The sequence below is a fragment of the Solea senegalensis genome, linkage group LG6, assembly GCF_019176455.1.
Source record: "Solea senegalensis isolate Sse05_10M linkage group LG6, IFAPA_SoseM_1, whole genome shotgun sequence".
Lineage (NCBI taxonomy): Eukaryota > Metazoa > Chordata > Actinopteri > Pleuronectiformes > Soleidae > Solea > Solea senegalensis.
Genome location: NC_058026.1, coordinates 23,331,074 through 23,345,886, shown reverse-complemented (window position 1 = coordinate 23,345,886; position 14,813 = coordinate 23,331,074). Strand labels below are relative to the sequence as shown.

The following is a 14,813-nucleotide window of genomic DNA, read 5'->3' as shown; positions in this document are numbered from 1 at the left end:
AAACTGAGCTTCCTTAGCAGACAGAATAAATAGGAAAGTTGTATGCACACTCCGGTGCAGAAGGTGGTGGTAATACAACTAACGTTGGTTGCCAACCGAGGAAGAAGACCAACTTCCTGTTCCTCGTCTTCTTCGCTTGTTTCTCTGTCCTCCATGGTGTCATTGTAGGTCCTTTTGAGGTTGGCTATTCAAAAATTAAGATATGTCTGGGTACACGCCGGACGAGAAGCTCCGTTTCGAGCAGCTTTCTAAGCTCCGCAGGCAATGGCTGAAGGACCAGGAGCTCAGCCCGAGGGAGCCCGTGGTACAAGCCAAAGCTCCCGGCCCCGTCGCCAGGTTCTGGGCTGGTTTTCTGGAGCCCAAGAGCCTGTGGAGGCTTTACGTGAGTCCTCGTCAACTGACGACAGCCGTCAAAACATACACCTGCAAAACAGTTTACACGACAAACGTTAGTGAGGAACGGGAAAGTGTTTCGTAGCGTCACGTTAAGTGTCACTGCAAGTCACGATAAGTGGATACGTGGTGTATTTCATCTGCGGGATAGTCGTGAATGTACAAAATAACATTTCACGTGGTTGATTTGTAAATGTTGTCTAGTCCGCATAACAGTCCTCAGTCCTAATGATATACAATGGGTAGCCTGCATTTTCCGGTTATTCCAGAATTTACTGATGTATATTGATTTTTTTTTACTTTCCATAAACATTTCTTCATGGTTTAAGCAAAATTTGCAGTTCCTTTGTATGTTACACGAGAAAGATATACTGTATTCTCTAAAATTGACATTATTATGTAAGATAGTGAAAAACTTTAAGCAGGAATTGTTTAATGTTATTACTAACACAAAGTTGAGGTTCCCTTCATTAACCTTAACATAATGTTCCTTGAATATTACCTTGTATAAGAGGTACATCAGGATTAATATGTATTTTAAGTTTTTAGTAAATAGCATCAGTCCATACGTATTTATTTGTTGGCCATTTATTACAAATTATGCATTTTTCCTCTCAGAAACTTGAAAAATGTTGCTTAGTAACTTAAGCTTTTTTTGCTTTGTTTATTTGATATTTAGTTATACATTGTCCTTATTGAAACTGTATAGTACTGCATTGCAGCGCAGACATGGATATATTTATCTCCTTTATTAATACCAATTGGTATTTTATAGTGTTGGAAAGCCTGATTAGTCACCTTTACAGTGAGGTACAACTTGTAAGGATTGTGCATTTGTGGAATGAGCAACATAGCTAAACATGTGCATAGCACCCCAAAATATTTGCCAAAATCCCCTGCAATATCCTGCAGTTGGTTTTCACTCTTGCTTTGAGCTTCAAGTCCTGCCAAGCTGTTGTGGCTGCGTATGGATCTTCCACATGTTACTGAGGTCCCTGACAGTGTAAAATTAATAAAGTTTAAAAATGGCCAATGTGTGTCGCTTTGTCATATCTCGTTGTAAAGGTGACTAATCGGGCTTTCCAATGCTATATAATACAACACCAGTTGGTATTAAAGGAGAGAAATAATTGACTGAAATTATATTTCCAAACTTCTTTCGAGGAGTTTATATAGGCCAACAAAGTCAACATCAATTACCAGCATTAGGATGCCTGGAAAAATTGGGATTGGCATCTGCTATGGACAAAGCCATATATTGAATTCTGAGTGTGAGAACATGTTTTGATGTATTGTGTACCTCTTTGCATATATGTATTATTTGTTTATTTCCTTACAGACCTACAAAGCATATAGAGGTGGAGTTTTCACAATAACTCGACTGTTGATACCTGCTTGGATTGTTCACTACTGTGTGAAATACCATATTGCTGTAAGTAAACAGATATGTTTCACATTATTTGTAATGTTATATTGCAAAAGGAGCAATAGATTTAATATGAGAGCAGATGCATTAATCACTCAGAATACCGAATAAGTGTCATTGTCTCCCACAGCAAAGGCCTTATGGTATCGTGGCGCTGAAACCCAAGCTGTTCCCTGTAAGTATGTCTTATTGTACCACTGTGTATCTTGTAATCAATACATGTGTATTGTATGTACAGCCTATTGTGAGCTTTCTTTAGGGATAGTTCTGTTTTTTTTGAAGTATGGTGCAATGAGGTACTGACATATTATCAATACTGACTTCGCCAATGGCACTATCATTTCCATAGACCAGCCTGGGACCCATGCAGTCACTCTCATTAATGACATGGCTGCCACAATGAAAAACAAACATAAGACACTGAACAAAAGGCTGACCTGATAAAAAAATCTATGATTTCTGTAGAATATGTTCCCCCTGCCTTTCCTCAGTTCGACAGACTTTTTTGGCTGGAATTGGTAAATCCCCCACTCTATCACAGAATCCATGTCTCAGTGACAGTGGGTGTCCAAAGTGTCTGTAGCTGTAGCTTTGTATGAGAATAGACTGTGGGCATTAAAGAAACATTACGGTATGGGTGGAGGTATGGGTATGGTATGGGTTTTTCAGTACCGAAAAAGGAAATGGTTATTTTGGTGCTATTCCTAATGAAAACGGAAAAAAAAAAAAATATAATAAATATAGACTTGGACTGGCGAACTGGCTATCGCCCCGCCTATCGCGTTATGGCAGCTGAGATTGGCACAGCACCCCCCGCGACCCTCTGGTGGAGGATAAAGCGGTAGATGATGGATGGATGGATGGTAATATAGACTTGGCCACAGCTTTCAGGCAGGAACAGTACCTCATTTAAGGACACTTCAAAAAACCTAAAGTATCCTTTTAAGACCCAGAGATCCTACATGAGTTGCTTTCTGTGTTTGATTTTGTGTCTAGGGTGACACCATTCTGGAGACAGGCGAAATGGTTCCAGATCTCCCTGAGACCCATGGTCATCACTGAAGTTGAAATCAAGAATTTCTTTGAGGTTCTCTTGTAAAAACTGTTTATATGCCAATAAAATATTACATTGTCACATTGTGTATGACCATGAATTAGATGTTTACATTTTGATGTCAACTGTGAGAGGCTTCAGGCCTTCTGAGAAAAACATGCAGATCACATTAGTGTAGAGAAAAGAAATTTGTTCAATCAAATTCTTAATCATTACTTTACATTTTTGAGTTATTTAACTTGATGTTGTTTGAGTGTTAAGCTCATGTGAAATAAAGATTGTGTGTTGATCTTGATGTGAGGAAATTTGTCTGCCAGACGTAATGGAAAGACATGTAAAAAAAAACAGTATAAACAGGGACAGCCCAAACCAAAGAATTGCTGGTTCAAGTCCCCACCAGGTCATGAGCTGGGGTACCCCTGAGCAAGGTACCCTATCCTCATTGTTGATTGGACATTGTAAATTGATCCTACCCACAGGATCTTCATGTTCCAGTCCATATAAAGATAAATTGGAAGGTTGCATCAGGAAGGCCATCCAGTGTAAAAATAGCTGCCATACCAAATACAAGGACCATCTGCTGTGGCAGCTACTAGAGATGAAGTAGCTGAAGGACAAAAACTGTAAAACATGAACAGATGAGCAAACAACTGTACCGTGTAGTGTTGATGAAGTCCAAATGTACATTTGTACCTATAGTGTAATGTCCAAAGTATCTTTAGAATCAGGCATTTATTATATTCTACACACCACTGACCAGGAATTATTTAGTTACATTCATTTTATTGTAGTTGTGTAAAAAATACACTTAATTACTTGATTGTTTGTGTTATGTGTGGTATTTGTTTCAGAGGATGTATTTTATTTTGAAGGACCGAAATGATGAGGCTTTGAATTTTTAAATAAAAAACTCACAGTAATATCATATGCAAGATTGTGACAGGGTTACGGGAGAAACTATTAATGATTTGTTATTACTTAACTGGGATAAATGGTCCACAGATGAGTACTGGAGGATTGTCTGTTGAATATTGGACAATAATAAACAACACATTAACCTCTTCTTCCCTGACCCTCTTTTTGGGTCCCTGTTTGAAATTGAAATGCCCAAACTAAATAGAGTATATCTTTGCAATTACAAGCTCTATGTGAATGATCTTGGTCTCAAAATAAAGATAACACTGGTGAGATACACCAGAAGAGTAAGTTTCACTGTAGATACCACTGTGCCAGAGTAAATGCAGATGGTACCCACAATAAATGAAGGATTTTTTCCCTCGCCCAAAGAAATATTGCATTTTAAAATAAATATCACCTTTAAAATGTGTATTGGGAGCTTAAAAACTCATGGAAGTCATGTAACAACATGTGGACATTAGCTGTGCAAAGTCTGATGATGCTGAAGTGAGGCAGAGTGAAATTACAGAGGTTTTAGTGAAGAGATGCCAAGGCGACTAGTTTAGTCTGGTTTCACTATCTATGAAAATATATGAAAAACAATTATTAAACCAATTTAATTTTATTTACATGTCACTGTTGGTCTAATAAAAACTTGTTTTGAATTAAAAAATAAATAAAAAAAAGATTAAAAAATCTATATATTTGGGGCATTTTACAACTCTGAGCCTCAGCCTGTTCAGCGCCGTAGCTCCGGCCAATCTGGATGATTGAGATTAAGGCTTGGACACTGTGGGCTGAGAAGTGGGCTGGCTCTGATTGGTAAGCATCCTGAGGGCAAATGTGAGTGTGGAGACAGTGAGACAGTGAGACAGTGAAACATGTTATTCTTCAGTGCAAACTATACCTCAGTCAAAGGAGGAATCTTTTCAGGAAACTTGGAGCAGAAGGGGAAACAGTTTTCAGTATGAGCACGCTTATAAATCTGGATTCTTGGATTAAAACAAAAACATTGATGGATTATCTTCATAAAACAGGAGTGTTCAAAAGGATTTGATGTAGGTCTAAATTACAACCAGTAGGGGCAGCAATACGCCATAGCTGCGTCTAGCCTGCCATACCAAAGAAGAAGAAGTTCTCTTTTACTTCCGGCTTTGTTCCGGTGAAAATAGTGTGTTTTGCTCAACAACAAAGGTAAGACAACATTTCTGGTTGTATTTCTTGAAAGTGAATTGTTGTTTTGCTCTTATTTTGCGGCTGGATCCTTGAGTTTTGGTCGTAGAGTGAATAAATAACACCGTTGGAGTCTGTGTAGTCTCTACTGTCGAGCAGACATGTTGTTTTTTTTCAACATGACGGCGCTGATTCTCCGGTGCCACTTTTAAATGTTTATGCTGTTATGGTGTTTTCAGCTCATGTTGGTTAGATTAGTTGGCGTTTAGTCTGTGTTTGGTTAACATAGGAATGGTTTTTATGAGCTTTTAGTCGAGTTTCTGAGCTTTCTGTGGGTATGCAGCATTGATCAAATCTTTGATTAATGTGCGTCGCGGTGCGTATTTTTGCGTATTTTTGGGGGCTACCAGGAAGAAGAGGTTTAATAATAAATGGGAATTAAACTTAAGTCACTAGGAGGCAACAAAGTGCCAGCTTCCTGTCTGCTTAAATTCAAAGAAGAAGACCTGCGAGAGCAGAGGACTCGACTGTTACGAAGCCAGTCAGTTGGGCTTCGTAACCGCTTACCACCGTAAAACAATCACGTCAAAATTGTTGTGTTTCTTCAAGACGGATTGAGTAGTTATTTATCATCCATAAACGTGCTTGGGGAAGGCATAGGTAAATATTATACAACTTTTCTCAAATATGCTAGCTAACTAGCGTCTCGTTGAGTTAGCCAGCCTGCTAACTTCATCTAACCAAGTCAGTGTGTTTGTAAATGTAACTGGACTCAGTCGTTTTGGTCATTTGAACATCAATATGTATCTGACAGCATTTTCTAAGGTGGTCAACATGTCAGTCGCTCAATTGACGGATTGTTAAACAGTCCACTTGGCAGAGGGCGTTGTGATGATGTAGCTTAACTTGCTAAGCTAACACACCGAAAACAAGAAAAACAATCGAATGTAAAGAAGCCGAATAAACCAAAATACCATTCGGCACTTTACTTTAACTATCTAGCTAAAGATACTTATAATTTCTTTTTTTTGTATCTTCAAAAGTCGTCGTAGTTGTGGACTGGCACCGTTTAGTATAAACAGTACAACACCTCATTGCTAAAACATGCATAGGACTGGACTGACGTCTCTCTTACAGTATTGACAAACACTGAACATTGTAATCGTTTTAATGTGAGAACAATTATGGAAATATTTTCTTCTGCACATTTATTCGTCATGTATTTAAAGTTTGGCCTGTGTTTTGTTTTGTTAATGTAGTGTGTAAGTACGTTAAAATTGTATATGCGGTTCATATCTTTGTTCAAAGACGCTACTGAGCAGTATAATTCTACATTAATTTTGTGCACTAACTCTATCCAGATAAAAAAAGAAATCAATAAACTGAATATTTAGTTCATATCAACATCACCATGTTGAGGTTTGGGAAACACTATCAACATGTTTTTAGGGACCAAACAATTACTCAATTTGAGAAAAATCAACAGTTTAATTTATTATGAAAATAATTGTTAGTTGCAGGTATAAAAGGTAGTACTTAAGTCAGTGTTTCCCAAACCTGATCCTCAGAGAACGCTGCCCTGCATGTTTTAGATGTTGCCCTGCTTCAACACACCTGATTCAGATGAACAGCTCGTTAACAGGCTTCTGCAGAGCTTGTTGACTAGCTGACCATCTGAATCACGCGAAAAGTGAAAAAGCGAAAGTTCTGTTCAAGTTCAATATTTGAACAAAGTAGAGAAAAGCGGTGCCTTCTAACAGGTTTATTGTAGGTGTGCATGAAAAGGTAATTGCACCCTAAGTCAATATTGCTGCTGCACTTGCATGCCCAAAGACAGATGTGCCAATAGAGAAGATACACAAGGCAATGTGCCATGCATGCAAGTTCAAGTACTAGTTACTGTAAAGAAAACAAAAATATTGTAATTGAAAATGGTAATTAAGCATTCCCAACTAATAGTTTCAGAAAAATGCTGCTCTCACCTGTCTGTCACCACTTACCACTGCAATCATGACAGTAACAGATCAAAGGCAAATTGAAATGGGGAAAGTACCCCATTTGGCCAATTTAAAACTAATTTTAATCATCTTTTTATTACAACAGATCATGTCTGCAATCAAGATTGCCCTGCAGCAGAACCAGAAGAGTGGCAGAAGGAAAAAATCTGAAGCCATGTCTGCAGAGGTGTCGCCAGACTCTAAGTGTCCAATCTGTTTGGACACATTTAACAACATTTCATATCTGGATCTCTGTCTGCACAAGTTCTGCTTCCGTTGTATTCATGAGTGGTCGAAGAACAAAGCGGAGTGTCCATTATGCAAACAGCCATTCAATTCTATCTATCACAGCATAAAATCAGAGCAAGACTTTAAGAAATATGACTTGCAACCGTTAAATAATGGCTCTTTTGGGACCTTTGGGGGAGTGCGTTTTAGGTACCGCACAACTCTTACTGGAGTCCACGGGCAGATGCGTGGAAGAACCTCTCCACCTCCGGACAATGGAGTAATGTTTGAAGGCTCAACAATGTCTTCCCAACAACACCAGGACCGTTACATACAACGCATGATGACGAGGTTGGCAGCCAAGAGGAGAGCTGCAAGGGAAGGCCGGGCCGTGAGCAACGTCAGAGAGCAGGAAATGATCAACTTCAGAAGAGAGCTGTATCGGCAAGGGGTTAAGGTTCGGACTGTCCGAGATGGTGGACGCTTGCGCGACAACTCAGCAGAGTTTTACCGCAGAAATCCTGCCTGCCTTCATAGATTGGTCCCATGGCTTAAGAGAGAACTCATTGTGCTATATGGGTCTCATGGCTCTTTGGTCAACATAGTTCAGCACGTCATCATGTCACGCATTACACGTTTTGACATGGAGGATGGAGCCATTCAGGAAGAGCTCAGGCCATTCATCCAGGGGCGCACTGAACACTTTTTACATGAGTTCATCAGCTTTGCAAAATCCCCATTTAATATGGAAGCCTATGACCAGCATGCAGTGTACGACTGCCCAGCTGCTTCGTCAAACGAAGACAGCAGCTCCAACTCATCTGTAATAGCCATCTCAGAGGATGAGGAACAGTCCATGGGGTTGGACCTCCCAGGAGATTCCATGTCTAATTTGAGTCATTCTGTTTGGGATGATGAAACGCCAGGGCCATCGTATTCTACGACAGCAGAGCAGAGCAGGGTGGAGCATCTATCAGTCCTGGACTCCGAGTCGGACTCGGAATCTGACAGCAGTCTAGAAGAGGAGACACAAGAGTTTGGAACTTCTCTGCAGCACATGTGCTCTCATAGCCAAACAGACATGGCTCTTCGCGGCGCTAACAATGAAGAGTCTGTCTGTCTGTATTCTGACAATGATGATTGTCTCATCATAGGCTTTGTCAAGCCAACAGCTGACAGGACTCCAGAGCTGGTTCAGCTGTCTTCTGACTCTGATGAGTTTGACACTGAAGAAACCAAGGAAGTGCCTCTTTTACCTCAACACATCCGTTTCAGCAGTCTCAGTCCCCCAGTTTCACAGAATAGCAATCGGGGTGATGCAGAACAGTCAGGTAACATAGAAACAGACCACCATCATCAGCTTGATTCAAAAAAAAGATCGGATAGACACAAGACATCCAGTAAGTCAGATAGAAAAGAGAGGCACTGGTCAAAGGACAAAGACCACAGGAGAAGACGGAGATCTGGTAGTAGAGAACGCAGACATTCAAGCAGGAGCCCAGCCATCCTGCAGAGCAGTGTCAGCGCTCTATCCAGGGAGAAATGTCATTCTTACTTAAGCAGCAGGGACTCGCCTGTAAAATGTGACAGTAATTACAAAAGGAGGGACAATTATCGAAATTATCAGTCCTATAGTCATTACAGCAAAGAGAGAAATGAAGGCGGGATGCATTATACAGAGAAACGGTCTTACTATTACAGTAGTCGCAAGTACCCAGATAGGCACTTGTCGCGCTCTCGCTCTAGGAGCCGTAGCATAGATTCACGGAGACATGACAGGAGGTATTCTCGGTCTTATTCCAGGAGTCGCTCTCCTTCATTAAAAGGTAGATCTCACCACGACAAGCCGGGTGGGAAGAGGAAATACAAGACGAGACATTTGGAGGAACCGTCCAAAGACACACTTTCCAAATCATGTGAAGGGGACTCCTCCACGATCTCATCAAAACACAAGAAAAAGAGCAAAGAGAAGCGCAGAAAAAAATCTAAAGAAAGGTCTAGAAAGACTAGCAGGAGCCTCAGTGTGGAGCTAATCAATGAGGAAAACGCACACGAACGAGGCAGACGCCATCATAAGAAAAAGAAGAAACACAAGAAAAGGAGCAAAAGGCACAAGAGTCATGAACGCACAGAAAAGCACTCACCCACTGTCATCACCATTGACAGCGACAGCGATCATTTTGCTAATATCTGTGTCACCCAGGCCAGCAGCAGCACACATAAGGACAACCCTGTTGACAGTACCACAGATGACCTAGTAGACCCTGCCTCTCTGACGTCGCTATCATAATTGTGTCCAGATTCCTGCTGTGTTTGCCTTTAATACCGGTCAGCAGTATTGAAGATCTAAACTGTATTCATCATATCAGACCGTGATGGATAAAGTGAATACAGATATCCCCTTTATATTTTGATTGCTAATTGGACTGTGACATAATGACACGCAGAGATGTTGGTGTTGAGCTGTGGACTAGTGATCAGTGGACAAATGACTGTTTATGTTGCTGGTGGTGTTACCAACGCATTAAAACAATGCTATTTTATGTGCAGTGTGCCATTGTTGAACAAGTGCCACTTATTATTCTGGACTTCAATTTTCTTCAATGAATGCATTTTATTTTAAAAAGTGCTCTCAGGGATAATGTTGAGTACAGTGACTGCATTTGTTTTGACACAAACAGAGCTGTACCTTCTGCTCATGGAGAACAGATCACTATCTGCAGTGTATGGAGATAAATATGGGGGCTTTTGTATTGGTAATAAATTGCATTGGTCAACTTTTTTTTTTTCTTCATTTTTATTGTTCATTTTAGGTATATACGCTTGAATAACCCAAAGATTCTTTAAAATTGCCTATAAGCCAATAATTTATTAAAATAATTTGAACTATTTATTAAAACAGCAAAATATACAAAGAATATTCCAAAAGCACAAAAACATCCAAATTAATTTACAGTATCTAAAAAAGTAATAACTATTATATAACTATGTCTAAAACAAATAATGGAAAGTACTAAATGTCATGTTAGGACCAAAAGTGTGCAATTAATGGGAGCATCAAAATAGGCAAATACATTTAAAAATATAGTTCAAAGCAAGTATTCACTTACTGGCACTGCACCATCTAGGCCAGTTCTGCAAGACTGTGAAAGATGTTCATCAGTCTGCATGCTAGCACTTATCGACAGTGTACCATATGCTTTAAAGAGATATTTTCACAACATAATAATTTGCTAAACCTGTGTTTACACGACTTAATTGCAACACTGTCTGTACATGTCTTCATTATCAGTTATCAGTAATAAAATGCTCCAGACATTTCATTTCTTACAGATTATTACCGATGATCAGTGATCACTAATTTAAAAACTGAAAAGTTAAGTGTTTAATCCTCTTTGGTGAGACAGATCATCACAGCATGCTTATTGGCATTATACTTACTTTTATCTCATTTTAACCCCATAAACAACATCTGATGGAGACCTACCTGGATTAATAATCTATGTATGTAAGGTAATCTACATACATAAGATTGTTCACTTGTTTGTTACCAATCGTGTATGGAGTGTCTAAGGGTGTGGGGGTAGTGACATTGTTTCATGACGGCCAATTGTCAATATTTTATTATATTTTTATTATATATATATATATTGTTATATTATTTATATTTGCTTCTCAAAACTGAAGATTTGAGAAGTACCTTGCTGCTGTCGTAGCTGCTCAACATGAACCAGGTTACTAACAGCTATGGGCACATCCTTGTGTTTTAATGCAAACTTCACTTTGACCTGTCGTTGCTGTCAGGGAGGAAATAGACCTCCTGGCATAGGTTTGGTATAAAAAGTTAATTAAATCTACGTTTAACTAGTATTTACTACTATAACTATACGTATTTACTAGTATAACTAGTATTTGTTTGCTTCTGAGAGACCTTTGTATGTACTATAAGCAAGGGTCTGGCTTTACCGAGGGCCGCCATCTTGTGTTGCCATCTTCTACTGCAGTCCAGACAGACAAACCAGCCAGATCCAGTCAGACATGCTTTTACTACTAATGTACGTACTGTATAACCCATATCTAACACAGGGTTACTCTGTTTTCCATTTAGAATTGAAGTTGTATATTGTTGTTCTAATAATAATTTGCGATAGGCTGTCCAATGAGGGGTGTACATGCTGCCCTCCACAGTTTGAAGTTGGTGTGTGCCATTGCGGACAGCCAGGGACAATCAGACAACAACATATTAAGATGTTCCATGATTGCTTATTAGCTGCTAAGCTTTGATCCTCTGAAATGGGACAGTCTGGATATAGCTTAGCTATAGTGAGAGAGAGGAGCAGAGGACCAGAAATGAAGAGGAAGAGACATTGATAAAAATAATTAAAAAGATAAAAATAAGATAAAAAGTTGGGTGAAAAGGGAGAAGAGACAAAGAACCTACAAAAAAACCCCAAAAGGATTTAAGAATAGGTGATTGAAAATTCAGGAGATGGCAGAAATGCAACGTTACAGATGCCAACTGCCATTATACACTTACTAACTTTGAAGACTTTTTACACTTTTACCTGAGTAATAGAAAAAATGCCTTGTATTTCTCTCAGATGGAGACTGTCTGGGACGATTCACACACAATCCCTGATTATTTCCTCTGTCCAATATGCAACGAGCTGCTTAGAAATGCTACGCTCACATCATGCTGCGGAACCAGCTTCTGCGATCACTGTGAGTTCTTATTTCTGTAATGCTCTGGTCGTCAAAACAAACTACTTGCTAACTCAACACAACTAAATAAGGACTGTTTTCTTCCAGGTGTCTGGGTTTTCTTGTTGAACTCAGAGGAATGCTTCACATGCATGGAGTCAGCTGCAGATTTAAAGCTTCAGGTAACCATCTTCACATGGATGCGTTTTGATGTTGACGTTCTTTTTCATCTTCTATATTCTATAAATCTATACACGCAAGGGACGTCTGTCTGTCTGTCTGTCGGTTAATGACACAGCTGTCTTACTGACTTACTGAGCGCGCCAGTGTCGACTTTGACATTGTTTAATAAGGAATGTAAGAGATATCATCAACTATATCTCTCAAAAAAGCAGGCACATATTGAATGGTGACTGGAATTGTTGAGATAATTTAAGGAGGTTCAACTCTACGGATTCTCCGGTTTCCTCCCACAGTCCAAAAACATGCAATATGGGGATTAGGCAAATTGGTGTACCCCGCCTATCACCCTATGTCAGCTGAGATTAGCACAGCAACACCCGTGACCCTCATGTGGAGGATAAAGCAGTAGAAGAGGGATGGATGGAAAAACTGTTTCCCTGCTCTATTAGGTCATGAGTAAATGACTCGCCACAGTCACAGAGGGGAAAGAAGACACTGGTGACTCCAACTCCACATCCATCATATTTACATCCGGCCCAACTCTTACTACAACCCTACAGTCCTACTGGTATGTACGTATTTGACCCTGGCCATATTGCTCCTCCTACTATTGATTACCAGCCCAAGCTTATTCAAGACCCTGAACCAACAGTATGTGACTCACTCATCCTAGGTTGCCCCGCCTCCTGAGGTCAATTTCAATCCCCCCACCCCCAAGGTTTCCCCCTCTCTGACAAGGAAAGATCTGGACTGATAGTAGCACAGAAATGACAAGTGTGAGCTTATGGGACAGAACAAATCTAAACACCCCAAGTGTCAGCCCATTGCCCAGCTCTGTCATGATCTTCCCTCTCAGTCATCTCATTCACCTCAGCTCCCAGTGTTTCCACCAGCCCCTCCTTCCCCTCACCTGCCAGCCACTCATTAGTCCAACTCTCCCCACCTGTTGCACTCAGCTGCCTCTGATCACCAATCAACCTGGTATATAAACTCACCTCTCAGGTCACACAGTGCCACATTGTTCTGTACTAGTCTCTCCGTGGTTTTCACGTTTGATTCCCCGGTACTGGCCCTGCCTGTTCCTGACCTGTCTGGTGATCTACTCTGCCTTCTTCCCCATAACAATGAATTCTGCCCCCTCCCTGCCTGACTTCTGTCTGCTTGTTCCTGTGTCAGAACAGCCCTGCACTGGACCTGTCATCTCCCTTGTGTGGACTTGTTGTCTTGGGCTCAAGTTCCCTCTGAATTTCACGGTATGGAGCTTAACCTACGAACTATGACAGGTGTGTGTACCTGTGCATCACACACCTGTCTGCTTCCCCGTCCACATAGGTCTACAGCAGACACACTGTCCTCCTCAGACAACCAGAGATCTCCAGTGAACCCCACTTCCCCTTGCAGGGTTTTCATTGAACTATTGCTGAACTTTGTGTTAAATAAACGTCATTACCAACTGTCGGCCTGCCTCCGTGTACTGCATTTGAGTCCTCCCCTGACCCATTACAAGCTCAGCTGTATTTTAAGTTTCAAGACGTGCTCTTAGTTTCTTCTCTTTTTTAATCATGTTTCGAGAAGATGAGAACGTCTTTTCTATGTCAATGTTTGAACTCACCAAACAAATGAAAATAAACATAAAATGTTTTATTTTATTAAGTGAATTTTAAAGTTAAGTTAGTTAATAAAGTGCGTGAGTTAAAAATAAAGGCATTTGTCATAATAAAAGTAGCAAGACGAAGTAGCAACTAACCAACAAGACGAGCATTCTAAAGTTGTTAAAGATTAAAGTACTCGATGTCATTCTAATCAAAGTTATACGTAACTTTGCCTCGTATGTTTAGCTCTTAAGAAACTGAAATAATTGCCACCTAGTTGCTCACTCTGCAGTAAATTAAACAGGTGATCCCTTTTCTGTAAGCTGTTCCTCTGATTAAACCCCACAGATCGTGTTGTTCCTGGTCTCTTGAATAAATAAATGATTTTAGTAGGACTACAGCAAAACTACTGAGACTAACTCTCAATGCACTCCCCTTCTGAAAGTACAAGTGAAAAGTGCAGTGTGTTAAATGTGTGTAAGTATCTTAAGGTCCATTTTATCCAAATATTCACTGCTGTCTCTACTAATGTAGCTGTTATGCTTTCACCTTCACTCTGTGAGTCGTGATATAAAATGCATCCCCCTTGTGTACAGCGTGGGAGTGTCGCCAATTTTACTGCGATGTGGGATGTCATTATTTTGTCAACATTTTTTAAATTGGTATCAAAAAAGTATTGTTCAGGAATCAGTAAGGAAGTCAAGATATTGATTATGATGCAGAATAGAACATTTTCAATCAGTGGCCAACCATATGTACCACAGCTTTAAAATATTCAACAGTCCTTTGAGAACAAACCACAAGATTGTCCTTCTCTGACCTCCATACTGTAACTCTAATTTTCACAGGTGTCTGTTTCTTTTGTTGACTCCCCTCCACGTTCTGTCTATTTGTTTCTAAGCTCTGATGAGTGTGTTACTCTTTTTTTACAAGCAACCACATAACTGCCTGGACACTCCTCTGGTTTATGATTGTCAATATTACAATACACAAAGGTCTCTCTCTGCTTTGCACCTCATTTTACAGGAACTGGAGTTTGAGCTCCTTCCATTGGGGTCCAACTTGTGAGTTCTATGAAATCTAGTCATTTTACAGTCTTCGTTGAGACAGGAAAAACAGGACACTAGAATTAAGTATTATTGTAAGTAATGCTGGAAATACAAAATATT

The 14,813-nt window shown here is 40.0% G+C and overlaps 2 protein-coding genes across 3 annotated transcripts; both read left to right on the top strand.

The window, feature by feature from the left end:
• Window positions 1–116: 116 nt before the first annotated feature.
• On the top strand, window positions 117–2,954 carry ndufb6 (NADH:ubiquinone oxidoreductase subunit B). Its single transcript, XM_044027417.1, has 4 exons — window positions 117–382; window positions 1,733–1,825; window positions 1,950–1,994; window positions 2,816–2,954. The coding sequence occupies exons 1-4, from the start codon at window positions 203–205 to the stop codon at window positions 2,879–2,881; spliced, it is 384 nt and encodes a 127-aa protein (XP_043883352.1). The 5' UTR covers window positions 117–202; the 3' UTR covers window positions 2,882–2,954.
• A 1,956-nt stretch (window positions 2,955–4,910) lies between these two features.
• Window positions 4,911–9,950, top strand: toporsa (topoisomerase I binding, arginine/serine-rich a). 2 transcript variants are annotated; one of them, XM_044029380.1, is made up of 2 exons: window positions 4,911–4,964; window positions 7,047–9,950. In XM_044029380.1, exon 2 carries the CDS (start codon window positions 7,050–7,052, stop codon window positions 9,456–9,458), a length of 2,409 nt encoding a protein of 802 aa, XP_043885315.1. In that variant the 5' UTR covers window positions 4,911–4,964; window positions 7,047–7,049; the 3' UTR covers window positions 9,459–9,950. The 2 variants fall into 2 exon arrangements, with proteins under 2 accessions (XP_043885315.1, XP_043885316.1); XM_044029381.1 differs by lacking the exon at window positions 4,911–4,964 and adding an exon at window positions 5,069–5,603.
• The last annotated feature ends 4,863 nt before the right edge of the window (window positions 9,951–14,813 follow it).

What these genes read in the sequence shown, in the direction of transcription:
- ndufb6 (XM_044027417.1), top strand. Translation starts at nt 203, where the DNA reads ATGTCTGGGTACACGCCGGACGAGAAGCTCCGTTTCGAGCAGCTTTCT. An exon ending in GTGTGAAATACCATATTGCT is followed by an intron (nt 1,826 to 1,949) that starts GTAAGTAAACAG and finishes TGTCTCCCACAG; the next exon opens with CAAAGGCCTTATGGTATCGT. An exon ending in TGAAACCCAAGCTGTTCCCT is followed by an intron (nt 1,995 to 2,815) that starts GTAAGTATGTCT and finishes TTTTGTGTCTAG; the next exon opens with GGTGACACCATTCTGGAGAC.
- toporsa (XM_044029380.1), top strand. Translation starts at nt 7,050, where the DNA reads ATGTCTGCAATCAAGATTGCCCTGCAGCAGAACCAGAAGAGTGGCAGA.